At 49.4% G+C, this 27,520-nt stretch overlaps 1 protein-coding gene across 1 annotated transcript in view; it reads left to right on the top strand.

Annotated features, from left to right (window-relative positions):
* The first annotated feature begins 516 nt into the window (after positions 1–516).
* The window catches only part of LOC129715492 (uncharacterized), a 64,767-nt gene continuing 37,763 nt past the window's right edge, over positions 517–27,520 (top strand). The window contains exons 1-9 of the mRNA XM_055665371.1: positions 517–638; positions 2,744–4,034; positions 6,011–6,170; positions 8,500–8,725; positions 12,795–13,007; positions 14,695–14,898; positions 19,995–20,176; positions 23,365–23,497; positions 23,989–24,042. Of these exons, the coding sequence (XP_055521346.1) occupies positions 2,759–4,034; positions 6,011–6,170; positions 8,500–8,725; positions 12,795–13,007; positions 14,695–14,898; positions 19,995–20,176; positions 23,365–23,497; positions 23,989–24,042 (2,448 nt within the window). The 5' untranslated portion in view covers positions 517–638; positions 2,744–2,758. The remainder of the gene's footprint in view (positions 639–2,743; positions 4,035–6,010; positions 6,171–8,499; positions 8,726–12,794; positions 13,008–14,694; positions 14,899–19,994; positions 20,177–23,364; positions 23,498–23,988; positions 24,043–27,520) is intronic.

Raw genomic sequence — 27,520 nt, 5'->3', positions numbered from 1 at the left:
TGAGATTGGAGGTGGAGCAGACGCAGCTCCTGACTGCAGTGGCATGGATTGCGATGGCCGTGGTGTTGAACATGTCCATGCACCAGAACCGCCAACCCTTGACCCGGGAGCTCCGAGTGGTGTCAAGGCTGGAGAATCGCCAGCTGTTGTTGGACACTGGATGGACCGGAAGAGTTTCCCTGGCCGCCTGCCGCATGCTACACTACAGATGGCTCCCAGCGATGGTATGGACCTGGGACAGAGTCTCGAGGGGAGCCGGAGCCGTGAGCTCCCAGCCTCTCCTTGCCCCGGAGAGCGGAGAGACTTTGGAGGAATGGCCGGAGGTGTTGGCTGCAGTGGGAGGGAAGACCGTGGAGAGCCACCTAGCAGCTGGCTATCCAGGCCGGAGGGCAGGAATCCCGGAAGGACTGCATCTCGGAATGCCGGAACGCAGGGTCCCATCCGGAGTGAGAGCTCGTCCCAGCTGGGGTGGGGGAGCGCTCTCTGTTCCAGTCGGACCAGCTCACAGGAGGAACTGCAGCTGGAGACACCCAGAGATTCCATGGCCCACCGGACGGATTGGAGAGAACGTGCCGAATTCTTCCAGGAAGTCTTGGACAGCGCAGGAGCAAGCCTCGCTAGTGGGGGAGTGAGCTCAGGTGAGGAAGAGTCTGGGAATGGTGGGCTGAAGGGTCACAGATGCTTGGGGTATGCGGCTCTAGCTAACTTTCAGGTGACTGGAAAAGGGCTGGGTCTACCACCCGTTAGAACTTCATGTTTAGACCTTATCGAAGACGGGTTACAACAAGTTGGTTACAGCCAGTACAGCGCCGGAGACCCGGGTTCGATCCCGACTATGGGTGCTGTCTGTATGTTCTCCCGTGACCTGCGTGGATTTTCTCCGAGATCTTCGGATTCCTCCCACATTCCTAAGACGTGCAGGTTTGTAGGTTAATTGGCTTGGTAAATCAGAAGAATCAGAATCAGATGTTATTCGCCAAGTATGTTTTGCAACATACAAGGAATTTCATTGACCAGGTCAGTCATACAATTAAAAACAACAGATCACTCAAAAACACATTTTAGCATGAACATCCACCACAGTGACTCCTACACATTCCTCACTGTGATGGAAGGTGAAATAAAGTTCAAGTTCTTCCCTTAGTTCTTCCTCGGTCGGGGGCCTCGAGCCCCCGTTGATGGGATGGTCTTGACTCCCGTAGCCGGCGGCGTTTGGGCCCTCCGTGTCGAGGCGACCCGCTCCTGCATCGGGGGGATGTCAGCTCCCCCGCACCGGGCGATCAAACCTCGCGTCGGGGCTGGTCGAACCTTCCGCGGCGTTGGAGCTCCCGATGAGCCTCTTCCGAGACTGCGAGCCCTTGATGGTAAGTCCGCTGGCCGCGGTGGGAGCGATCCCAGGCGAGGGATCAGCTCTGATGTTAAATCCGCACCCCGCGGTGGGGCTCACGACAGTCCGAGGAGGCCTCCAGCTCCAGCGATGGTAGGCCGCAGAGCCCGGAGAATGTGATCCGAAAAATTGATCACATCTCCGGGAAGGTAGAAAGTTGAAAAAAAGTTTCCCCCGATCCCCTCCCCCATCCCCCACACATAAAACATACTGAAGTACATTAAAAAAAACTTTTAACAAACGCTAAAAATAACAAAAAGATGAAAAAACGAACAGATTGCCGGCAGGGCTGCCATCTCCCCGGCGCCCCTGGTGGTCTCTAAAAATTGTCCCTAGTAGGTGTAAGATGGTGTTAATGTGCGGGGATCGCTGGTCGGCATTGACCTGATGGGCCGAAATAAAAAGTGTGTCACAGGAATCGGAGCTGGGTCCTTTATTTATATTGGGCCGGAAAGAACTGCAGATGCTGGTATTTATATTAATGATTTGAAATGTAAATACTTACGAGATAGAGGCGGAAACGGGTCCTTCGACCCACCGAGTCCGTGCCGACCAGCGATCACCCCGCATACTAGCGCTATCCTACACGTTAGGGACAATTTACCATTTTTACCCCAGCCAACTAATCTACAAACCTGTGCGTCTTTGGAGTGTGGGAAGAAACCAGAACACCCAGATAAAACCCACGCTGTCTCAGGGAGAACGTACAAACTACACACAGGCTGCACCGCCGTGCCTTCCCACCCTGGCTCGGTTAGTAAGTTTGCGGATGGCTCTGCAGTTGATGGTGTATTGAACAGTGAAGACTATCTGTGATTATAGCAGGATATTGATCGATGGGTCAAAGGTTGACTGATGGTTTAATTTGGGTAAATGCATAGGGTTTTGTCCGATCAAAATCCTATGCACTTTGATGATAAACCAGAGCAGGACTTCCTCAGTAAATTACTCTGTTTTCCATATTTTCGCATTGTATTTATATTTCAGATTTCCAGCCTCTGGAAGATTTTTGTTTGATTTTCCCTTCCCCTCCGAATAATAGGTTCCTTTAGAAAGGAGATGAGGTGGGATTTCTTTTGCCAGAGGGTGGTAAATCTGGAATTCATTTCCACAGAAGGCTGTGAAGGCCAAGTCAATGGATATTTTCAGGGTGGAGACAGATAGATTTGTGATTAGTACGGGTGTCGGGGGGGGTTATGGGGAGAAGGCAGGAGAATGGGGTTGAGAGGGAGAGATAGATCAGCCATGATTGAATAGCGGAGTAGACTCGATGGGCTGAATGGCCTAATTCTGCTCCTGTGACTGATGAATTTATGATATTCCACTAACCTAGTTTTCACTCTTATTTCTTCACAGCGCCGTTTGCAGAAGATGCAACGATGGGGAGAGACTGTGGGGGATGACGGGGCAGAGAGTGGCCGTCCTGCCCCTTCCCTGCCCCATCCCGCCAGAGAGTGGCTGTCCTGCCCCATCCCGTCAGGAGCCGGGGATTCCCCTGTGCTGCAGCCCAGGCACCTTTGTCGGATCCTCTGCAAGGATCTCCACTGCGCCTCGCCCATGTTGACGGAGCCGCAGGCTGCTGCTGCAGCTCCTGTGGGAGGGGAAGCGGTGGAGGGTTCCGGGGGCACGGAGGAGGTTGGCATACATGGCCGGCCCTCCGTACCCGACTGCCCAAATACGGCAGGCTCCCCAACCCCTCCACCAGCCTCTCGCAGCCCGGTGCTGCCGTCTGGGAGGGAGGTTGGTGAATGGGACGCGGGGGCGGGTGACGGTGGTGGTGAGGCGGGTGGAGCTTCACTGGCCAGTGACATCCGGCTGAAGGCAGAGGTCATCGTGGGGGGAGGTGGGAGTGACCAGCAGGCTGGAGATGGTGACTCTGGGTGGTTTAGTCCTGCCGTCTCCTTGGCAGAGGTTGGCTGTCCCACCTCCTATGCCAGTCCAGAACCTCCCACAGGCTTTGCCCATCATCCCGGGGCCACCTCTACAGCCAAGCACAACCCCTCGCTGCCGGAGGCTTCTCCGGAACGGTCCCCCACACCTGCGCCACTCCTCTGCCCTCCGCTCGGTTTTCCGACCTTGAGGAATTCCATCCCCCTTCCTGCTGAGGCCCACCCTCCCCAGCCCACCCGGAGCTCCTCCACCCCTCCTGGGGCCATGGTCGGGTCCCAACCCTCCGGCACGCGGGATCAGACGTCGCCCGCCCTCTCCCAGCAACACGTCCCATCCCAGGATTGTGCCACATCCCGGGACCCCAGTCCATCCCAGGATCATGGCCCATCCCAGTATCCCTGTGGTGTCGGGCTTCCTGAACAACACCTTCCCCGGGGCTTTGACCACGGGATGTCTTTCCCGCTGGCCAAGGTGGAATATGTCCCGGAGTCCAATGGGATCATGGACCAGGAGATCGTCTCCAAGCTCCCGTCTAGCTCTCCATGCCCTGACTCGACTTTCAACACGACCTCGCCACAATGTAGGCATGGCCAAATGGAATCCCACCCGTCCCAGAAGGAATACCATCCCTGCTCCGACTGCGATCCCCCAAGGCAGGACACGACGGTGGCATCCAGGTGTGGTTCGGAAGGAACAGTTGAAGATCTGCGGAGGTCGGCTTTTCCGGAGCAACAGGGAGAAAGCAAGGAGGCTGCGGGTAAGCAATGGCCGACTCCCTCATGGGGACTGGGTTCCGTATCCGGGTAATATCTTACCCCAGAACTGGGGCAGAGTTGGTGCCTTCATAGAATGGTGAATAACCCTCTACCATCAGGAGTCTGAAACTGTAACGTCCATGTTCAGCAATCACCAGGCCCTTGAACACTACAAACACCAACTAAACTACAAACTGTGTTCAAACTGCCTGGGTTCTACTTTGGGCATTGTTTTGTGTTTTGCACTATATTGGGTTTTTAGGTTTATTTTAGAGGTACAGTGCGGAAACAGGCCCCTTCTGCCCACCGTGTCTGCACCGACCAGCGATCCCCGCACACCAAGACTATCCCACACACACACACACAAAGAATAGGGACAATTTTACACTTGTACCAAGCCAATCGACCTACAAACCTGTACGCCTTTGGAGTGTGGGAGGAAACCAAAGGTCTCGGAGAAAACCCACGCAGGTCACGGGGAAAACGTACAAACTCCGTACAGACAAGCACCCGTAGTCAGGATTGAACCCGAGTCTCTGGCGCTGTGAGGCAGTAGCTCTACCACTCCGCCACCATTACACCGTTACTGCACTTGTTTGAACGGAACAAGTACCTCCAGAGTCGGGGACAGTTTCTTCCCAGCTATTATCAAGCAATTGAATCATCCTACCACAACCAGAGAGCATTCCTGAACTACTATCTACCTCTTTGATGACCCTCGGACTATCTTTGTCGACTATCGGATTTGAGTATAGGAGCAGAGAGGTTCTACTGCAGTTGTACGGGGTCTTGGTGAGACCATACCTGGAGTATTGCGTACAGTTTTTGGTCTCCAAATCTGAGGAAGGACATTATTGCCATAGAGGGAGTGCAGAGACGGTTCACCAGACTGATTCCTGGGATGTCAGGACTGTCTTATGAAGAAAGACTGGATAGACTTGGTTTATACTCTCTAGAATTTAGAAGATTGAGAGGGGATCTTATAGAAACTTACAAAATTCTTAAGGGGTTGGACAGGCTAGATGCAGGAAGATTGTTCCCGATGTTAGGGAAGTCCAGGACAAGGAGTCAGAGCTTAAGGATAAAGGGGAAATCCTTTAAAACCGAGATGAGAAGAACTTTTTTCACACAGAGAGTGGTGAATCTCTGGAACTCTCTGCCACAGAGGGTAGTTGAGGCCAGTTCATTGGCTATATTTAAGAGGGAGTTAGATGTGGCCCTTGTGGCTAAGGGGATCAGGGGGTATGGAGAGAAGGCAGGTACGGGATACTGAGTTGGATGATCAGCCATGATCATATTGAATGGCGGTGCAGGCTCGAAGGGCCGAATGGCCTACTCCTGCACCTAATTTCTATGTTTCTATCTTACACGAAACATTATTCCTTCGCCATGTATCTGTACATTGTGGATGGCTCGAATGTAATGACATATTGTCTCTCCTCTGACTGGTTAGCACGCAGCAAAAGCTTCTCACTGTACCTCGTTATACGTGACAAGTTGGTGACTCCAGACTGTCAAAGCTGCCACAGCCAGACATAAAAACAGTTTTTATCCACGAGTAGTTGCTCGACTCAACAGCCAAAAATCTGTAGCCTCCCTTTGATCTGATATTTTGTTGGTTTGCATGCTTGATCAATGGTGCTTGATCAATGGTGTTTTATCATTAATGTTTTATTATTATTAATGTCTAGTGTTTTCTGAGTCATTTGTAACTGTCATTGTATGTCATGTTGTTACTTGTGGGCGGAGCACCAAGGCAAATTCCTTGTATGTGAATACTTGGCCAATGAACCTACTTAAACTAGACTGAACTAAACTGAGTATTCTGAAGAAGGGTCTCGACCCAAAACGTCACCCATTCCTTCTCTCCAGAGATGCTGCCTGTCCCGCTGAGTTGCCCCAGCATTTTGTGTCTTCGATCTAAACTAAGCTGTGGGTATGCGATGTTTGTGACGCTAATTTTTTTGCCATTTGCCAGTGGCCAATGCAGCTGTCCTCCCAGAGTCACTGGAGCACCACTGGGCTTCGTCAGACCAGGACATCCAGAGCCAGCTGAGGGAGTGCCAACTCATATTGCAGGGCATCTCCGAGGCGCTGCAGGCCCAGGGTGTGGCCGAGGAGCACGTCACGGAGTGGAGGTGAGTGCCCAGAGGGGTGGCTTGCACTACTGGGTCACAGAGTCACACAGCACGGAGACAGGCTCCAAACATCACCACCACTCACACACACTGCCATGGTAGACTCACACAGCACTCGGTGTCCATATTTAGCCTCATTCAACCTGGAAATAACCCCAACGGCCCACCTTGTCCACACAAACCAACATAAGGTCATAAATAATAGGAGCAAGATTAGGCCATTCAGCCCATCAGGTCTACTCTGCCATTCAGTCATCGCTGATCTATCTCTCCCTCCTAACTGTATTCTCCTGGCCCTCTCCCCATAACCCCTGACATCTACACGTCCCACCTGTATTTTGCCCATCTCTATGTAACTAAAAGTCTTGTGTGTGTGTGCATGCGCGCCAATCTGGTTAATTCCTATCTTCTTCGAAATGCTAGGCCACAGCCTTCCCATTTTCACACATCCTACTCACATTTTTGCCCTGGTGGCGACAAACATCTTCCGGTCGCATTTCTACCTGTATTTCCTAAGTTATTCATCGTTGACATTTTAAAAACGGCCAAACTCGCCTTCTCACAGACAGCTTCCAGCCTTCTCACAGTGATGATGTCACAATGCCTCTCACAGTGAACCAATCACAATGGGCTCTCAAGATGGCTGCCAACTGCCACAATGACATCGCAATGGGACGTTGCCAACGGTAACGAGGTTGCTGCCCCTCTACCAATATCTGAAGGGGCTGCTCATCAAGTTCTGGTTTCATTTTGGTCCCACGATCCTGGTATTTGGGCACAAGGCAGGGAGTGGGGAGGGTCGATCGGGGTGGGGACTATTTCGATGCTCCTCACGAGTAAAAATGTCCAATTTCTTTCATCCCAACCATTTTTTTTACTCGTGGACATTTTCTATCGGGCTGAAAAAAACGTCCCGACCTACGTGATGCCACGAGTACCTATGGCTGGCATAACGAGCCGCTATGTTATATCTTAGAACTCCTACGGACTCGTTACGAACATTCTGCGAGTTTGAATCAAGGGGAAAACTCGGGAGAATTTGTGAATTATCTCGTGAAAGCGGGACAGGCCCTTAAGCCAGTCCCATTTGTCAGCTCCTGGTCCATCTCCCTCTAAACCTTTCCTATCCACGTAACTGTCCAAGTGTCTGTAAAATGGTGTCATCGTACCTGCCGCAACCCCCTCCTCTGGCAGCTCGGTCCATGTACCCACCCCATCCTCTGTGTGCAGTTCAAATGACACCACTATCGTATCTGCCTCCTCCGCACCCATGGCACTGTGTTCCATCTGTGTCAAATCAATCTGCCCTACACATCATCTAAAACTTTGCCCCTCTCACCTGAAAGCTATGCTTTTACTTCAGCGTGGAAACGGACCCTTTGGCCCACTGAGTCCGCACCGACCAGCGATCCCCCCCGTACACCAACGCTATCCTACACACGAGGGACAATATACGATCTCACCGAAGCCCATTAACCTACAAGCCTGCACGTCTTTGGTGTGTGGGAGAAAACCCATGCAGGACAATAGACAATAGGTGCAGGAGGAGGCCATTCGGCCCTTCGAGCCAGCACCGTCATTCAATGTGATCATGGCTGATCATCCCTAATCAGTACCCCGTTCCTGCCTTCTCCCCATATCCCCTGACTCCGCTATCTTTAAGAGCTCTATCTAAATCTTGAAAGCACCCAGAGAACTGTCCTCCACTGCCTTCTGAGGCAGAGAATTCCACAGGTTCACAACTCTCTGGGTGGAAAAAGTGTTTCCTTATCCCCGTTCTAAATGGCCTACCCCTTATTCTTAAACTGTGTCCCCTAATGTTGGATTCCCCTAACATCGGAAACATGTTTCCTGCCTCTAGCGTCTCTAAGCCCTTAATAATCTTATTTGTTTCAATAAGATCCCCCCTCATCTCTCTCAGTATACAAGTCCAGCCACTCCATTCTATCAACATATGACAGCCCCGCCATCCCAGGAATTAACCTTGTGAACCTACGCTGCACCCCCTCAATAGCAAGAATGTCCTTCCTCAAATTAGGGGACCAAAACTGCACACAATAATCCAGGTGTGGTCTCACTAGGGCAGAAGGACCTCTTTGCTCCTATACTCAACTCAAGGGGAGTTCCTGTATTCAGGATCAAACTCGGGTCTCTGGCGCTGTGAGGTAACAACTCTACCCGCTGCGCCACCGTTGCCACGCGCTAGTCTTTCACATTTCCACACGAGGGAAAAAGATTCTGACCGTCTACCACGTCTGTGCTTCACATGTGACTCTCCCTCTCTGAGTGCCGGTCCCCGCTCTCACTTGCTGCTTCCTCCGGTCCGCAGGGAGAAGGTGGCAGAGCTGGAGAAGCAGACGGTTCCTGTGGTGACCCACGTGGCTGTGGTTGGGGACACGGGGTCGGGGAAGAGCAGCCTGCTGAACGCTCTGCTGGATGAGGAAGGGGTGTTGCCCACCTCGGCCATGAGAGCCTGCACTGCCGTGGTGGTGGAGATATCGCACAACGCCAGCTCTCAACACTACACCGCTGACGTCGAGTTCTTCTCCGTGGAGGTAACTTGTCCGTGTGTGTGTGTGTGACCCTCCTTGCGCACGTTTCCACTCATGGGAGAGTCTAGCACAGGGGCTCCCAACCTTTTGTCCCGTTTACCCCTGGCAACTTTAATAGCACATGACAATGTTATTTCACTTATTTATGAACAACTAATGATGAACAGATACCGGTATACCAGAACCAAACACAGTCAGTCAATGAGAAAAAATATGTACACATCCAGAATCAACAAGTTTACCCCCTGGGTAGGCGACATTTACCCCCTGGGGGTACATTTACCCCAGGTTGGGAACCCTTGGTCTAGGACCAGAGGGCCCAGCCTCAGAATTAAAGGACGTTCCTGTAGAAAGGAGATGAGGAGAAATGAGGCGAGTCCAGAACCAGGGGCCATAGTCTTAGAATAAAGGGGAGGTCATTTAAGACTGAGGTGAGAAAAAAACTTTTTCACCCAGAGAGCTGTGAATTTGTGGAATTCCCTGCCACAGAGGGCAGTGGAGGCCAAATCACTGGACGGATTTAAGAGAGAGTTAGATAGAGCTCTAGGGGCTAGTGGAGTCAAGGGATATGGGGAGAAGGCAGGCACGGGTTATTGATTGGGGACGATCAGCCGTGATCGCAATGAACTGGCTCGAAGGACTGAATGGCCGCCTCCTGCACCTATTTTCTATGTTTCTAAAGAGAGACTCCTATCTTACTCATCGCAGACCTTTGATCTATCTTTAATCATATACTAAGTGTTATACCCTTTTCCCTTTATCTGTGTAATGTGGACGGCTTGATTGTAATCATGCACAGTCTTTTCTTTGACAGGATAGCTCGCATTTCACTGCACCTTGGTACATGTGACAATAATACACAAAATTAAACTATACTCTTTAGTCAAAGACTGCTGTGGAGGCCAAGTCATTGGATATTTTTAAGGCAGATATGGACAGTTTCTTGATTAGTACAGGTGTCAGGGGTTATGGAGAGAAGGCAGGAGAATGGGGTTGAGAGGGAAAGATAGATCAGCCATGATTGAGTGGCAGAGTAGACTTGATGGGCTGAGGGAACTAATTCTGCTCCTATCATTTATGAACATGAACTGCTCAAATATTAGGGCTTGTAGTTTAGGTTTGTTATTGTCAGAGGTGCTGAATAAAAGCATTGTATCGGGTTGCATCACAGCATGGTTTGGGATCAGCTCCATCCAAGACCGCAAGAAATTGCAGAGAATTGTGGACGCAGCCCAGACCGTCGCACAAATCAACCTCCCTTCTTCCATTGACTCCATTGACACCTCACGCTGCCAAGGCAAGGCCAGCAGCATAATCAAGGACCAGCCGCACCCCGGCCACTCCCTCTTCTCCCATCTCCCATCAGGCAAGAGGTACAGAAGTTGGAAAATATTACCTCCAGATTCAGGGACATTTTCTTCCCAGCTGTTGTCAGGCAACTGAACTGTCCTCTCATCAGCTAGAGTGCGGTCCTGACCTCCCATCTTTGGAGACCTTTAAACTAACGTTAATCGGACTTTATCTTGGGCTATATGTTGTATCCTTTACCTGCCTGATTGCAATCATGTACAGTTTTTTTTACTTGGCTGGATAGCACACAACAAAAGCTTTTCACTATATCTCGATACACATGACAGTAAATTAACTGACCAATACCAGATTTTGTGATGTAGCAGAATCAGAATGTATCTAAAAGTCTTTTGGCACATTGGCCACATTTGGACTTTGATTGTAGTGTTTAATAGCCAGATGGCTGTAGGGTCTGAACCTGGACGTTACAGTTTTCAGGCTTCTGTACCTTCCCGATGGCAGTGGTGAAATGAGTGAGGCTAGGGTGGTGTGGGTCTCTGATGATGCTGGCTGCCTTTTTGATGCAGCGACTCCGACAGATCCCTTCGATGGTGGGGAACTCAAAGCCCAGTGATAGACTGGGCAGTGGTCACCACTTATTGCAATCTTCTTTGTTTATTATTGTCGGGTGTATCGAGGTACAGTGTTTGCGTGTTATGTAATCAAATCACACTAAACATGAGGATTGTCAAGCCATACATGTGTACAACAGGTAGAGCAAAGAGAAAGATACCAGAGTGCAGAATATAGTGTTACTGTGATATACTATTACAGTTACAGTGAAAGTGCAGATAAAAAAAGTGCAAGGTCCACAATGAGGTAGGTTGGAAGATCGGGACTACAATCTAGTTTACCATCAATACTTCATAAATCAGAGAAGCAGAATTAATTAAGCCATTTGACCCATTGAGTCTACTCCGCCATTCAGTCATGGCTGATCTATCTTTCCATCTCAATCCCATTTTCCTGCCTTCTCCCCAGAACCTTTGACACCATTACTAGTCAAGAATACGCCAATCTCCGCTTTAAAAATACCCAATGACGCCTTCCCCAGCTGTCTGTGGTAATGAATTCCACAGATTCACCGACTAAAGAAATTCTTCTTCATCTCACCAAAGGTACATCCTTTTATTCTGAGGCTGTGCTGTTAGGTTCTAGACTCTCCCATAGTCTGATAACAGTTGGGACAAAACCATTCTTGAATCTGGTACTCGACTGTAATCGGTTTAACAAATCAGTAAGTAAATGTCCATGACGCTATCGGATTGAAATGAAACCCAGTTGGTGCTTATGGGAAGGAAATGTGGGATTGGGACTGGATGTGTCCCAGGACCTGCAACAGCGTGGCAGACAGACAAGACCCTGAAGAAGAGTCTCGATCCGAAACGTCACCCATTCATCTCTCTGTCAGCCTGTCCTGCTGAGTTACTCTAGCATTTTGTGTGTCTTAGTCCAAAATGGCCTCCATCTCAGTGTTGACCATTGGTCATTACACCCGGCCCTCACCGCAGGAGCAAGTGAGAATAGGTTAAAGTAGAAATGAGGAACTGCAGATGCTGGTTTATACCAACGATAGACACAAAATGCTGGAGTAACTCAGCAGGTCAGGCGGCATCTCTGGAGAAAAAAAGATGAGTGATGTTTCAGGTCGGGGCCCTTCTTCACCCATGCACATGTCCAAATATCTCTCAAATGTTATGATAGTACTTGTTTCAAGAACAGCCGCTTCCCCGCTGTTATCAGACTGATGAATGTAAGCTAGGGTGCAGTCCCGATCTTCCAACCAACCCCAATGTGGATCCTGCACTTTCTCTAAAAATTAGTCCAGCTCTGAATTACTCCGAATAAGTGTGTATCTTTGAGCGAGTGGTGTTGAAGGAGGGTCTTGACCGCTCAGAGTCCTTTCCCCAAGGTAGAGGATTCTAAAATTAGAGGGCATAGATTTAAGGTGTTAGGGAGAGTAATGGGCCTGTCCCACTTACGCGACTTTTTCGGCGACTGTCGGCGCCCGTCATAGGTCGTTGGTTGCAGGTCGCCGAAAATGTTCAACATGTTGAAAATGCAGCGGCGACCAGAACAAGGGTACGACTCTTTGGGCGATTACTCACAACCATTCGGGCTTCATCCCGTGACATGTTGACAGAGTGTCGCCTGTTTGGTCATGAGTCGTCTCCTCAGTCGCCCAAAAGAGTCGTAGCGTCTTTCTGGTCGCCGCTGGATTTTCAACATGTTGAACATTTTCGGCGACCTGCGACGATCTATGACGGGTGCCGGCAGTCGCTGAAAAAGTCGCGTAAGTGGGACGGGCCCTTTAGGAGGGACCCCATGGGCAACGTTTTCCACTCAGAGGTGGGTCCATATCTGGAATGAGCTGCCACAGGAAGCTATCAGAACAGATATGGTTATGATTTGCAAAAGGCATTTGGACAGATATACGAATGGGAAGGGTTCAGAGGGAATATAGACACAAAAATCTGGAGTAACTCAGCGGGACAGGCAGCATCTCTGGCGTCAAGGAATGGGTGACATTTCCGGTCGAGACTTGAATAAAAGTCTTAAGAAGTGTCCAGACCCGAAACGTCACCCATTCACTCTCTCCAGAAATGCTGCCTGCCCCGCTGAGTGACTCCAGCATTTTGTGTGTGTGTGTGTACCTGGTATGTGATGTTGCTGGACTTCGCCTCTTTGTGGTAGTCACACACCTTTTGCCCACTGTCCACAGGAGTGGAACAAGGAGCTGGCCTCGCTGCTCAGCGACATGAATAAACGTTCCGGGCGGCGGAGGAGGAGGAGACCAGACCCCGGCTCCGAGGCCAGTGTGGCGCAAAGTCGCCTCAAGGCAGTCTATGGACAAATCCGGCCGTACCAGGAGCTACAGGAGATGCGTGAAGTCACGCAGTACCTCGGGACAACCACCACCATCAGCGAGGAGCAGGTACGCACACACCCACCTGCCTCTGGTCCTGTTCCTCAGTCAAGGTATCTAAATTGTCACAAGCACCAGGAACAGAACAAAAAAACAAAAAGGAGATGAGGAATTTCTTTAGTCAGAGGGTGGTGAATCTGTGGAATTCTTTGCCACAGAAAGCTGTGGAGGCCAAGTCAGTGAATATTTTTAAGGCAGAGATAGAGAGATTCGTGATTAGTTCGTGTGTCAGAGGTTATGGGGAGAAGGCAGGAGAATGGGGTTAGGAGGGAGAGATAGATCAGCCATGATTGAATGGCAGAGTAGACCAGATGGCCTAATCCTACTCCCATCATTCAAGACCGTAAATTCTGACTTGCTGCAACTTTACATTGGCGCAACAACGCAACAAATATATATACAATAATCAATAATACTCTAAATGATCAATAACATTACGTAACCAGACTATATAGGAGGCGGCCTCACAGCACCACTGACCCGGGTTTGATCCTGACCTCGGGCGCTGTCCCTGTGGAGTATGCTCGTTTTCCCTTGTGACCGTGTGGGCTTCCTCCAGGTGCTCCGGTTTCCTCCCACATCCCAAAGATGTGCGGGTTTTTAAGGTTAATCGGCACTCTGTAAATTGCCCCGAGTGTGTCGGGAGTGGATGAGAAAGTGGGATAACATAGAACTAGCGTGGACGGGTGATCGATGGTTGGCATGGACTTGTTGGGCTGAATGGCCTGTTTCCGTGCCACATCTTACAATCAATCAATGTATAGAAAGCCCATATAATATTGTTGCTGGGAGTGAGGTGGGCTCAACTGAAAACGTATGCATTCTCAGTATCTGACTTTTACACTTGAAGATTCCTTAGCAGCAGGTGCATCAGAGATTTGTTGTCACGGGTTGGTTGAAAATTCCGTAGTTATTGTCAACAACTACTCCATTCCAGGGATGCCCATTCCCTCAGCTTGTTATCCCTCGTCCATCCAGGTTTGTTGACCGTCCCCAACAACAGAAAGTCCAATCATCTACCTACCCATGAATGAATTGGCATCATCGTTACCATGTTCCTCATTGTCATAGCATGGACCACCATTCACCAGAAGGTCATCCAGCCACGTGAATTCTGTGGTCACAAGAGATAGTCAGAGAACGGACATTCTCTCGTGATTGACTAACCGCCTGACTCCATAAGGGCGGTCAAAGCCCCCACGTCGGGGCGGTCGATTCTCCTGTGGCCCGGAGCTCCTGAAGTCGGTCTCTAACCAGAGACGGCTAGCTCCACGATGTTAAAATCCGCAGTTGGAGCCCCCGAAGTCGCTCTCCAGCAAAGGCCGCCAACTCCACGATGTTAGGCCGCAGTGCGGACGGAGATACGATACGGAAAAAAATCACATCTCCGTCGAGGTAAGAGATTAGAAAAAAGTTTCCCCCCACCCTCCCCACATAAAACAAGCTAAAGAACACTAAAAACATACATTTAACACATACTAAACAAACAACGGGGAAGGGATGGACAGACTGTTGGCGAGGCAGCCATTGCTGGCGCCACCTGGTGCTAGGTATAAGTGTAAATTGCCCCTAATGTGTGTAGGATACTTAGTGTGCGGGGACCGCTGGTCGGTGCGGACTCGCTGGGCCAAAGGGCCTGTTTCCGTGCTGCATCTCTAAACTAAACTAAATCTACCTTGTCCTCCTGATCATTCAGGCAAGTGAATTCCGCTCCAAAGTGGTGCGTTTCATCGATTCCCGCAATGACTCTTCGGGCAGCAAGGGCGGTGAGTTCTGGCCGATTGTGAAGAGGGTGCGCGTCCAAGTGCCACGTTCTGACGTGCTACAGACCGGCGCGGTTCTGGTGGACCTGCCCGGGGTCAGAGATTCCAACGCTGCAAGGAACTCTGTGGCCAAAGAGGTGAGTGGCTGAAGCCTCCGACTGTCAGTTCTACTAATGGTCAGAGTGTATGAGTGTTGTCACGCGTACCAAGGTACTGTCTACCCTCGTTATTCCCTCCATTCCACACCCGTTGTTGTACCAACTTCAAAGCCGTCTTGTTGAGTCTCATTGTCTGTAACTCGTTTTCTCCTAGGCCACCGCTAACAATGGCCTGTTGCCTTTATCATTGTGCATATCTTTTTGCAAATCTTTCATTAATCTCTTCTATATCTCTCTGCATCACTGTCTATATCTCCCGTTTTCCCTGAAGAAGGGTCTCGACCCGAAACGTCACCTATTCCGATTCTCCAGAGATGCTGCCTGACCCGCTGAGTTACTCCAGCATTTTGCATCTATCCTTGTTATTGCAAACCTCTTTAGGTCAGATCGGGGGGGAGTTTCCCCCCCCCCCCCCCCGGGAACCATTGGGTACCATGTCATCCTGCGCTTCCTGCTCCATGGTCGAATAGTCGTCTCCCCCACCTGGTTTGCCAGGTGAGGAGGGGGCTGTGGACCCCCAGCAGGACCAAAAACAAGACCTGTCAAAGGGCGGATGAGCTCCTAGCGAGCCAACGGCCATCCACACTTCAGTAGAAGTTGCGATCACTGTCGTACACAGCATTGTAAGGCACCGTGCCCGCCGATGTCTTCAACGATGATGATCTTTATAACAGATTTTGGTTATAGCGGACAACATCTGTTGTAACAGAAGCGTCCGTTCACATTGGGAAACTAAGGGCTGAGTTTATAGTTTAATCAATAATGCAATGGTAATTTATTGCCACATGTAGCAAGCTACAGTGGAATGTAGTTCTATGTACAGTTCAGTACAAGTCTCACTCTGCATAAGTACTCAGATACATCTCAGATACAAGTGTATAGCAGTAGCACACTGAGTGTATAGAGTTGCTAGATTTGGTGCCATTTTCAAGTCGCAGTTGTTGTAAGTGCAGGGATCTGGATCTGACCATGAAGGCCCATTGTTCTGGCGACATTGCAGGGTCGGCCTGGCCAAGGGTAGCCGTGGTGTCGGCCTCATCTGGTCAAAGATTGACCATAACCCTGTTGTCATGGAGCTTGTTGTTGCATGCTTGTCCATTTCCCGAGAAGGATGAGAGGGGATCTTATTGAAACTTATAAGATTATTAAGGGTTTGGACACGCTAGAGGCAGGAAACATGTTCCCGATGTTGGGGGAATCCAGAACCAGGGACAACAGTTTAAGAATAAGGAGTAAGCCATTTAGAATAGAGACGTGGAAACACTTTTTCACACAGAGATTGGTGAGTCTGTGGAATTCTCTGCCTCAGATGGCGGTGGAGGCCGGTTCTCTGGATGCTTTCAAGAGAGAGCTAGATAGGGCTCTTAAAAATAGCGGAGTCAGGATATGGGGAGAAGGCAGGAACGGGGTACTGATTGGGGATGATCAGCCATGATCACATGAATGGTGGTGTTGGCTTGAAGGGCCGAATGGCCTACTCCTGCACCTATTGCCTATTACTGTCTATTGATAATGCTCAGGGTTATTCTTTTCCCTCCTTGCCTGTCCTGGGAGGCTGCTCGGAGCTTTCTGCTCACATGAAAACGTCCACATGCTGCAGCTTGTACTTTTTGATTTGGATCAACATGGATGCCAAAAGTTTCCTTTTGCTCTGTCCACATCCGTTTCTTCGCAGCCCTCTCCCAACTGCCTCTGTCACTGCCCCTTCCAGTGTGAGTCAGTCGCATCTTACACTTCTGTGCAGTAATTCCAGCCGCCTTTAATGCTTCGGCTTTCATTGGAGAGGCCTTGTTCACAACATCTAAGAGCCCCCATTCTTAGTCACGTGTGTGACCAAACAATATGAAGAATTGTGGCATACGTCTCTCCTAATTCTGAGGTAAGACAAAAATGTTGGAGAAACTCAGCGGGTGAGGCAGCACTTATGGAGCGAAGGAAAGAGGCAACGTTTCGGGCCGAAACCCTTCTTCAGACTCTTCTAATTCTGAAAGCATTACATGTATATTGTTTTGCACTGTATATATGATTCAATATTTTTTTTTTTTTCGAAGCTCATCAAGTGAAATTTTTATGTTAAGCCGGCAGTGTTTGTTTAGGGTCAGAGGTCAAATATGACGGGTCACGTGTGTGGCCTCGCACGGAAGCGTTTTTTTTTTCATAACTCAGTTTTATCTTACAAACTCTGCGAATTAAAAAAAAGGCTAGAATGTTCATGTCTTTAGCATTCTAGTTCTGTCGGTAGGAAAATAGCCATGAATAGGATTGATCTCTTGCAAGAATTTTTTAGATGCATTACCTTGAGGTGATGCCATTGGGTCACGTGTGTGACGTTTCTGGGTTCACTTTCCAACGAACGGCCCTAAAATTGTTCCAGCAAAATTAGGCGCTTGACGTGGTGGAGCAGACCTAGCACGGCAGAGGCTTTTGTCCTTTTGCTGCCCCCCTCACTGCATATCAACTCCATCAGGAGGAGAGTGTTGCTTCTTCTGCAGTGCCATTTCCTTACCTTCTATGTCCTTTAGCCTTTCCTCATCTTCTTGACGTTTTCTTTGTTGCTCTTCAGATATTTTGTTAATTTTCTTCTCTTGCTTTTCTGCATACAACTCCCGCCGCCTTGCGTTCATTTCCCACGCGCCTCGCCTTCGAATAGCCTGCACGTTGATTGCTTTTCTTGCTGCGCTCGTATTCTCTCTCTCTCTTCTCATCAGCCTTCGGCCTAGTTCATGGCCTTTGGGGTTTATCCTGTTCTTTTCCTTCTCCGACCTCTGCTTCTCTTGATACTTGCTTTGCCCTGTTCATCCTCTTCTTCCTTTCCATCCACTTTTCTGCCTCCTCTCTCTCTCTCTTGTGGATTAAGATTTCCCCTCTTCATGTTTTGTTCTGCGGTTTTCATGTTTATTCTGTACAGTTAACTGTAGTGCTTTCCCATTATTTTTTTATTTTTTTTTACATCATTTGTACTTGTCTGGATTATTTGTCTTTAATTTGTCCCTCCAGCTTTTGATTTGACGTAGGCCGTGCTTTTCTTTCCAGGTAGTGCTGAGATTTCTCACTAGTACCGTTCATCTAGTATAGTTTATCACAGCTGTGAGGTGAGAGGGGCAAAGTATAATGGAGATGTGCGGGGGAAGATTGTTTTATTGCACAGAGTGGTGGGTGCCTGGAAGGCTGGGGTGTGCTGAAGGCACCCGTGGTCAGGATGGAACCTGGGTCTCTGGCGCTGTAAGGCAGCAACTCTGCCGCTGCGCCGCGCCGCCCGAATGCGGCAGATTTGGAGTCAATTTGTCAGAGGACATTTACTCGTTCTTCTCGCTGAGCCCAAACCTTTTCCCAAATGTGGAATTGTTTTACTGCGCCAGCCTGCCTTTGCTTGACATGGGGCCCAGTTGGTGGACAACTCCCTCGAAGCTGCAAAGCCTGGTTAGCCGTTGCATTACAGGCTGGGTAGTGAAGGAGGCATTTGGCATGCTAGCCTTCATCAGTCAGGGCATCGAGTACAGCAATTGAAACATTACTGTACAGATGTATTGTGGGAGATCCCAGTAATTAGTAGGCTAACCTATGACCAGCGTTTGACGGCACTGGGCCTGTACTCGCCGGAGTTTAGAAGGATGAGGGGGGACCTCTCGTACAGAATAGTGAAAGGCTTGGGTAGAGTGGATGTGGAGAGGATGTTGCCACTCGTGGGAGAACCTAGGATTAGAGGTCATAGCCTAAGAATGAAAGGTTGTTCCTTTAGGATGGAGATGAGGAGGAATTTATTTAGGGGGGTGGTGAATCTGTGGAATTCTTTGCCACGGAAGCTGTTTAAAGTCAAGTCAGTGGATATATTTAAGGCAGAGATAGCTAGATTCTTGATTAGTACGGGTGTCGGGTTATGGGGAGAAGGCAGGAGAAGGGGGTTAGGAGGGAGAGATAGATCAGCCATGGTTGAATGGCAGAGTAGAGTTGATGAGCCGAATGCTCTTATTTCATGATCATAATCATACTTTATCACCAAGTATGTTTTGCAACATACAAGGAATTTGATTTGCCATACAGTCATCATACCAATAAAAAGCAAAACACACAAAATACATTTTAACATAAACATCCACCACAGTGGCTCGTCCACATTCCTCACTGTGATGGAAGGCGGGAAAAAAAAGTTCAATCTCTTCCCTTCTTTGTTCTCCCGCGGTCGGGGGCCTCGAGCCTTCCGTTGGCGGGGCGACCTTGGCTCCAACAGCCGGCGGTCGAGCCCTCCGTGTCAGGGTGATCAAGCTCCTGCATCGGGGGGATCTCAGCTCCCCCGCACCGGGCGATCGGACCCCGGGTCGGGGCTGGTCGAACCTCTTGCGAATTTGGAGCTTCCCGACATCAGTCTCTACCCGAGACTGCGAGCTCATCGACGGCTGAAATCCGCAGGCCGCTGTTGGAGCGTCGATCCCGGGGAAGGGATCGCAGGCTGCGATGTTAAGTCCACGCCCCACGGTGGGGCTCAAAGTCAGTCTCGAGCAAGGCCGCCAGATCCATGATGTTAGGCCGCAGAGCGACCGGAGATACAATCCGGAAAACAATCGCATCTCCGGCAATTGAAAAAAAGTTTCCCCCGACCCCCCCCATTTTAAACTCTGCATAAAATAACACTATGATCTCTGTGCTGTATCTCTAAACTACAGTAAGCTAAACGTCAAGAGAGAGTAATGCCCCTGTCCCACTTAGGAAACCTGAACGGAAACTTCTGGAGACTTTGCGCCCCACCCAAGGTTTTTGTGCGGTTCCCAGAGGTTGCAGGTGGTTGCCGGAGGTTGCAGGTAGTGGAAGCAGGTAGGGAGAATGACGAAAACCTCCGGGAACCGCACGGAAACCTTGGGTGGGGCGCAAAGTCTCCAGAGGTTTCCTAAGTGGGACAGGGGCATTAGATTTAGCTCTTAGGGCTAAAGGAATCAAGGGATATGGGGGAGAAGGCAGGAAAGGGGTATTGATTTTAAATGATCAGCCATGATCCTATTGAATGGCGTTGCTGGCGCGATATGCCGAATGGCCTACTCGTGCACCTATGTGTCTATGCCCTGTGTGTGTTTGTCTGGCAGTACCTGAAGAGGTGTGACGCGGTGTGGATTGTGGCTGACGTCACACGGGCGGTGGATGACAAGACGGCCAAGGAGATGCTGGACGAAAGTCTACGCCGCCAGCTGCTGATGGACGGTCAGGTTGGCTCCATCGCCTTCATCTGCACCAAGACCGACTCGCACAACGTCACCGAGATCATGAGGTACCATCTGGGGACATGTGCTGGAGGAGGCCGGTACCTGGAGAGAGGGAGGGAGAGGTGGCCACGGGCTAGTGTGTCTGCGGCCCTCGGGGGGGGGGGGGGAAGAATGAGGAGGAAGGTTCAGTTTAGTCCAGAGATACAGCGTGGAAACAGGCCCTTTGGCCCATGAGTCCGCACCGACCAGCAATCATCTGTACTCTAGTTCAACTTAGTTGACTTCTCAGTTAGCCACAGTGTAAGAATAATGGGTTGGCCGTTTAGAACGGAGACGAGGAAAACGTTTTTCACCCAGAGAGTTGTGAATCTGTAATTCTCTGCCTCCGAGGGCGGTGGAGGCCGGTTCACTGGATGCTTTCTAGAGAGAGTTAGACAAAGCTCTTAAAGATAGCGGAGTCAGGGAATATGGGGAGAAGGCAAGAACGGGGTACAGCCATGATCACAGTCAATGGCGGTGCTGGTTCGAAGGGCTGAATGGCCTACTCCTGCACCTATTGTCTATTGACAATTCTAAACATTTGGGGCAAGTTACAGAAAGCCAATGAACCTACAAACCTGGAATGTGGGAGTAATGGGAGCACACCGAGTCTGAGCTGACCAGCGATCATCCCGTACACGAGCACTATTCCCCTGTTTATCCAGATGCTTATATATATTAAGTATCCTTTCCATTAATTTGCCCACCACTGACGTCAAACTAACAGGTCTATAATTGCTAGGTTTACTCTTAGAACCCTTTTTAAACAATGGAACAACATGCGCAGTACGCCAATCATCCTGCACTATTCCCGTTTCTAATGACAATTGAAATATTTCTGTCATAGCCCCTGCTATTTCTACACTAACTTCCCTCAATGTCCTAGGGAACATCCTGTCAGGACCTGGAGACTTATTCACTTTTATATTTTTCAAAAGTGTCATTACTTCCTCTTCTCCCCCCATCTCTTTTGGCTCTGCAGATAGCTGTCCACTCTGACTCTCCAATGGACCAATTTTATCCCTCATTATCCTTTTGCTACTAATATAGCTGTAGAAACCCTTTGGATTTACTTTCACCTTACTTGCCAAAGCAACCTCAAATCTTACTTTAGCTTTTCTAATTTCTTTCTTAAGATTCTTTTTACATTCTTTATACTCCTCAAGCACCTCATTTACTCCATGCTGCCTATAATTATTGTAGATCTCTCTCTTTGTCTGAACCATGTGTCCAATTTCCCTTGAAAACCATGGCTCTTTCCAATTATTACTCTTTCCTTTCAACTGAACAGGGACATAAAGATTCTGTACTTTTAAAATTTCACCTTTAAATGTCCTCCATTTCTCTTCCACATCCTTCCCATAAAACAAAATGTCCCAATTCACTTCTTTTAAATCCTTTCGCATCTCCTCAAAGTTAGCCTTTCCCCAATCAAAAATCTCCACCCTAGGTCCAGTTCTGACCCTCTCCATAATTATATTGAAGCTAATGGTATTGTGATCACTGGACCCGAACTGTTCCCCAACGCATACCTCTGCCACCTGACCTGTCTCATTTCCTAACAGGAGGTCCAGCACTGCCCCTTCTCTAGTAGGTACCTCTATGTATTGCTGCACACATTTTACAGACTCCAAACCATCCAGCCCTTTTACAGAATGTGTTTCCCAGTCTACGTGTGGAAAATTGAAATCTCCCACAATCACTACCTTGTGCTTACTACTAATATCTGCGATCTCCTTACATATTTGCTCTTCCAATTCTCGCTCCCCATTAGGCGGTCTATAATACACCCCTATAAGTGTTGCTACACCTTTCCCATTTCTCAGTTCCACCCAAATAGCCTCCCTAGACGAGCCCTCTAATCTATCCTGCCAAAGCACTGCTGTAATATCTTCCCTGACAAGCAATGCAACACCTCCACCTCTTGCCCCTCCATTCTATCACACCTGAAGCAATGAAATCCTGGAATATTTAGTTTCCAATCACAGCCCTCCTGCAACCATGTTTCACCTGATCGCCACAACATCATACTTCCAGGTGTCTATCCAGACTCTAAGCTCATCCACCTATCTTACAATGCTCCTAGCATTAACATATTCACATTTAAGAAACCCACCACCTCTTATTCTCTGTTTATTATATTTTTCTTCTTTCTCCCCTAGATGTTGGGTCTGAGTGCTTCCCTTCTCTGCCTCCTGCCTAACACACTGTCTACTAGCTTTCTCTATTTGAGTCCCTCCCCCCCCAACCGTTCTCGTTTAAAGTCTCCCCAGTAGCCTTTGCAAATATCCCCGCCAGGATATTGGTTTCCCTCGGGTTCAAGTGCAACCCGTCTTTTTTGTACAGGTCACACCTTCCCCAAAAGAGTTCCCAATGATCCAGAAACTCTAATCCCTGCCCTCTGTGCCAGTCCCTCAGCCACGCATTTATCCTCCACCTCGCTCCATTCATACTCTCACTGTCGCGTGGCACAGGCAGTAAACCTGCAGCTCCATCCATAGAAACATAGAAAATAGGTGTAGGAGTAAGCCATTCGGCTCTTCAAGCCCTTCATGGCTGATCATCCAGAATCAGTACCCCGTTTTCTCCCCATAATCCCTTGATTCCGTTACCCCTAAGAGCTCTATCTAACTCTCTCTTAGAAAAAAAACAGTGAATTGACCTCCACTGCCTTCTGTGGCAGAGAATTCTACAGTTTCACAACCCTCTGGCTGAAAAAGTTTTTCCTCATCTCAGTCCTAAATGGCCTACCCCTTATTCCTAAACTGTGACCCCTGGTTCTGGACTCTCCCAACATCGGGAACATTTTTCCTGCAACTAGCCTGTCCAATCCCTTAAGAATTTTATGTTTCTATAAGATCCCATCTCATCCTTCTAAACTCCAGAGTATACAAGCCCAGTCGCTCCATTCTCTCAGCATATGACAGCCCCACCAACATTGGAATTAACCTTGTAAACCTACGCTGCACTCCCTCAATAGCAAGAATGTCCTTCCTCAAATTTGGAGACCAAAACTGCACACAATACTCCAGGTGCGGTCTCACTAGGGCTCTGTACAACTGCAGAAGGACCTCTTTGCTCCTACACTCATCCCATTACAACAGGAAGTGTGAAATGTTTGTGGGCATGGCGTGGTTCAGGACTGCAGGCTGTGGGTAAGCTGGTGGCTGAGACTCGAGCTCGGTGCTGGGTAACACTGTCTCCTTTCTTCCAGTGCCCTCCCTCTGACCGCTGGCTGCATCTCTCTGGAGGCTGACATTGCCCAGCTGAGGAAACAGATTGAACAGGGACAACGTGACCGTGAGGACTGGACATCAGAGCTGGAACTTGCACCCTCCAGCAATCAGGTAACCTTGACACTCTGACAAATAGCACAGCGTCTGGAATGTACCCTTGAATAAATATACCCTTGTGGGTGGCACGGAGGCGCAGGGGTAGAGTGGTTGTCTCACGGCACCAGAGACTCGCGTTCAATCCTGACTACCAGTGCTGTCTGTACGGAGTTTACCTTCTCCCCATAACCGCGTTGGTTTTCTCCGGGTGCTCCGGTTTCCTCCCACGCACCAAAGGCGTACAGGCCCGTTGGTTAATTGACTTGGTATACATATAAATTGTCCCTAGTGTGTAGGATTGTGTTCATGTGCGGGGATGGGTGCGACTCGGTGGGCCGAAGGGCCTGTTTTTGAGCTGTATCTCTAAAGGAGACTAAACACTTGCATGGGAACAGGGAGACCCTAACTGGCTCAGTCCATCAGACCCTTGCGCTCTCATAAAGAACATTCATTTATCTGCAGGAATTCCCACAGTAATGTTTGCTTTTTTTGGGTCTGTATTGTAGAATGGAGAAAGGACCAAGCAGGTGCGACTTGCTATCAAACAGCTGGAGGTGGAGGTGAGTGTTTCTGTCCTCGTTGTCTAGTTTTCCCCTTTGGCCCACCCAGTCCAGGTCGATCACCTGTTCACACTGGTTGTATGTTATCCCACTTTCTCATCCACTCCCTACACACTGGGCACAATTTACAGTCGACCCTGACTACGGGTGCTGTCTGTGTGGGGTTTGTACGTTCTCCCAGTGTCCGCGTGGGTTTTCCCCGGGTGTTCCGGTTTCCTCCCACGCTCCAAAGACGTGCAGGTTTGACGGTTAGTTAATTGGCTTGGGTATAAATGTCAACTGTCCCTAGGGTGGTGTTAATGTGCGGTGATCGCTGGTCGGTGCGGTGGGCCGAAGGGCCTGTTTCCGCGCTGTATCTCTCAACCAAACTCGACACGTCAAAATGTTAAAATCGCATGTTAAAATGACACAAATGTTAGTACATTTGCAGTTGACACCAAGGTTGGTGGCATGTGGACAGTGGGAAAGTTAATGAAGTTTACAACAAGACCGTGATCAGTTGGAAGGTGGACCACGAAATGGAAATTAGAATTTACTACTGACTTATGTGAGACGTTCCACTTTAGTGTGTTAAACCAGGGCAGGCCACACACAGTAAATGACAGAGCCCTGGGGACCTTGTTGCAGAATAAAGTTCGTACGAGTAAAGTTCCCCAGTCAGGTGGACAGTGCGGTGAAGTCACAGAGTGATACAGTGTGGAAACTGGGCCCACGGCCCAACTTGCCCACACCGGCCAGCTACACTTGTCCCACCTGCCAGCGTTTGGTCCATATCCCTCCAAACCCACAGTTTAGGAATAAAGGGTAAGCCATTTAGAACGGAGATGAGGAAAAATGTTTTCACCCAGAGGGTTGTAAATCTGTGGAATTCACTGCCACAGAAGGCAGTGGAGGCCGGTTCTCTGGATGCTTTCAAGGGAGAGTTAGATCGAGCTCTTAAAGATAGCGGAGTCAGGGGATATGGGGAGAAGGAAGGAATGGGGTACTGCTTGTGGATGATTAGCCATGATCATATTGAATGTCGGTGCTGGCTCGAGGAGCCGAATGGCCTACTCCTGCACCTATTGTCTATTGTCTATAAACCTGACCTATCCATGTACCTGTCTAACTGCTTCTTAAATGGTGGGATTGTCCCAGTCTCAACTATCTCCTCGGGCAGCTTGTTCTGTACACCCACCACCCTCTGTGTGGAAAAAGTTACCCCTCAGATTCCTATTAAATCTTTTTTTCCCTTCACCTTGAACCAAGTGTTGGACATGCTGTCCTCCGTTGGGAAGGGCATTGAAGACAAGAGTCAGGACATCATGATGCAGCTGTACAAGCCATTGGTGAGACCACAATTGGAGTATTGTGTGCAGTGTCTGGTTGCCCAGCTGTGGAAAGCATATATGGATAGGAAGGGTTTAGAGGTCTATGGGCCAAATACAAGCAAATGGGACTAACTCAGTATACCAACTTGGTCAACATAGACAATGAGGACTGAAGCCTGTTTCCATGCTGTATAGCACTATGCCTTAATGACTGGAAAAACCAAGAAACATGTAAAATTATAAAAGGACTGGACAAGCTAGATGCAGCAAAAATGTTCCAATGTTGGGCGAGTCCAGAACCAGGGGCCACTGTCTTAGAATAAAGGGGAGGCCATTTAAGACTGAGGTGAGAAAAAAAAATGTTTTCACCCAGAGAGTTGTGAAATTGTGGAATTCCCTGCCACAGAGGGCACTGGAGGCCAAATCACTGGATGGATTTAAGAGAGAGTTAGATAGAGCTCTAGGGGCTAGTGGAATCAAGGGATATGGGGAGAAGGCAGGTACGGGTTATTGATAGGGGACGATCAGCCATGATCACAATGAATGGCGGTGCTGGCTCGAAGGGCCGAATGGCCTCCTCCTGCATCTATTTTCTATGTTTAAGGATAAGGAGTAATCCAAGATGGCGCCGATGTCTATGGCTGCCTGTCTGTTGCTCTCTCTGTTTTTTGTGTTTTCTATTGGTGTTATACAACTAAAGTCTCTGCTGGTCTACGACCGTACATCTCTAATGGACATTCAGCGTAATGTCGGTGCCTTTGTTTACCGCGGACATACTACACTGCCCCCGTTCCTCTTGGGAATCCAAACTCACATGGAGTGGGTTTTAAGCCCGAGGAAGCGTCGCCATCGCCGTCGCCGTCGCCGTGGCAAACGTAGCGGTCAACTGGTGAAGTCTAAACTGGGTGGGCCAGGAGGTGGGAATCTCCTCGAAAGCCTTGAGCGTCGGGAACACTTTGCTCAGGGACATCTCCGGGGCCTGCAGCCTTCAGCCTGGTGCTCACCAACTGTCAACTGTCAACTGTCAACGGACAATCTCCTCCCCAACGATCGGGAGCACTGTCCACCTGCTGCAGCACGGAGAACTGGCTTGGCTCACCGTCTCGGTAGGAGGAACGAAGGAGGTCACCTGGTACACCAACTCTTCCGGGTGGGTCCCTTCGCCCCCACCCCTTCCTATGCTCAGGAGCTGCGGCGAGACGGGCCACGCCCCCCATGCTCTCCTCGGCCCCGCCACCGCGGGGTGAATCCCCGGAACCTGAGGACTCTGCACCGGGCTCAGCGATCAGCTGATCTGGTGAGTCCATCCCCCTCCAGGATCGGTTTAGTGAACGCCAGATCCCTGGCAAACAAAACTTTTATACTGAGGGATTTCTTCTGCTCACGTGGACTGGATTTCCTCTGTGTGACTGAGACTTGGATGGGTCCAGGTGAGTGCAGCGCTCTTGTTGAGCTATTACCGGCTGGCTGCTCTTATTTCAACTCACCGCGGATATCGGGCCGTGGAGGAGGAACAGCGGCTGTTTATAAAAATAACTTTAAGTGCAGGCAATGCCCTCTATCATCTTCTTTCTCCAGTTTCGAAGCAACTGTATTTGAAGTGGGCCGCTCCAAACCGGTGCTTTGTGCGGTCATCTACCGACCGCCCAAGTATAATAAGGACTTTGTAAATTAATTCTCTGATTTTCTGGCTGGGATCGTGCCCAACTATGATCGTGTCCTTTTGGTTGGGGACTTTAACATCCATGTGTGCTGTCCTGCTAAGCCGTTAGTGAAGGACTTTTTCAGCCTTGTGGACTCTTTTGATTTTGTCCAGTGTGTCTCTGGTCCCACACACGAACATGGACATACACTGGACCTTGTTCTCTCTCATGGCTTGTCTGTGTTGAATTTGGAAATCTCTGATAGTGTGTTTTCAGATCATATGCCTGTATTGTTTGATGTCAATTTCTCCTGTGAAGCAATTTTGCCTGTGGTGTCTGCTCGGCGCTGTCGGTCTTTTAGCCCTTTTACTGCTGGCAAGTTCTCTGCTGCTTTCGATCAGCTCTGCGCCCCCTCTGCATCCACTCCTCTTGGTGGAGGAGATTAGTTCGTGGTTTCATTCTTCATGCAGGACTATACTGGACTCTGTGGCTCCGTTAAGATCGTTGAAGCCGAGGGCTAAACCT

The sequence above is a fragment of the Leucoraja erinacea genome, chromosome 2 (genome assembly GCF_028641065.1).
Source record: "Leucoraja erinacea ecotype New England chromosome 2, Leri_hhj_1, whole genome shotgun sequence".
NCBI classification, from domain to species: domain Eukaryota; kingdom Metazoa; phylum Chordata; class Chondrichthyes; order Rajiformes; family Rajidae; genus Leucoraja; species Leucoraja erinaceus.
This window is presented reverse-complemented; position numbering and strand designations above follow the sequence as displayed.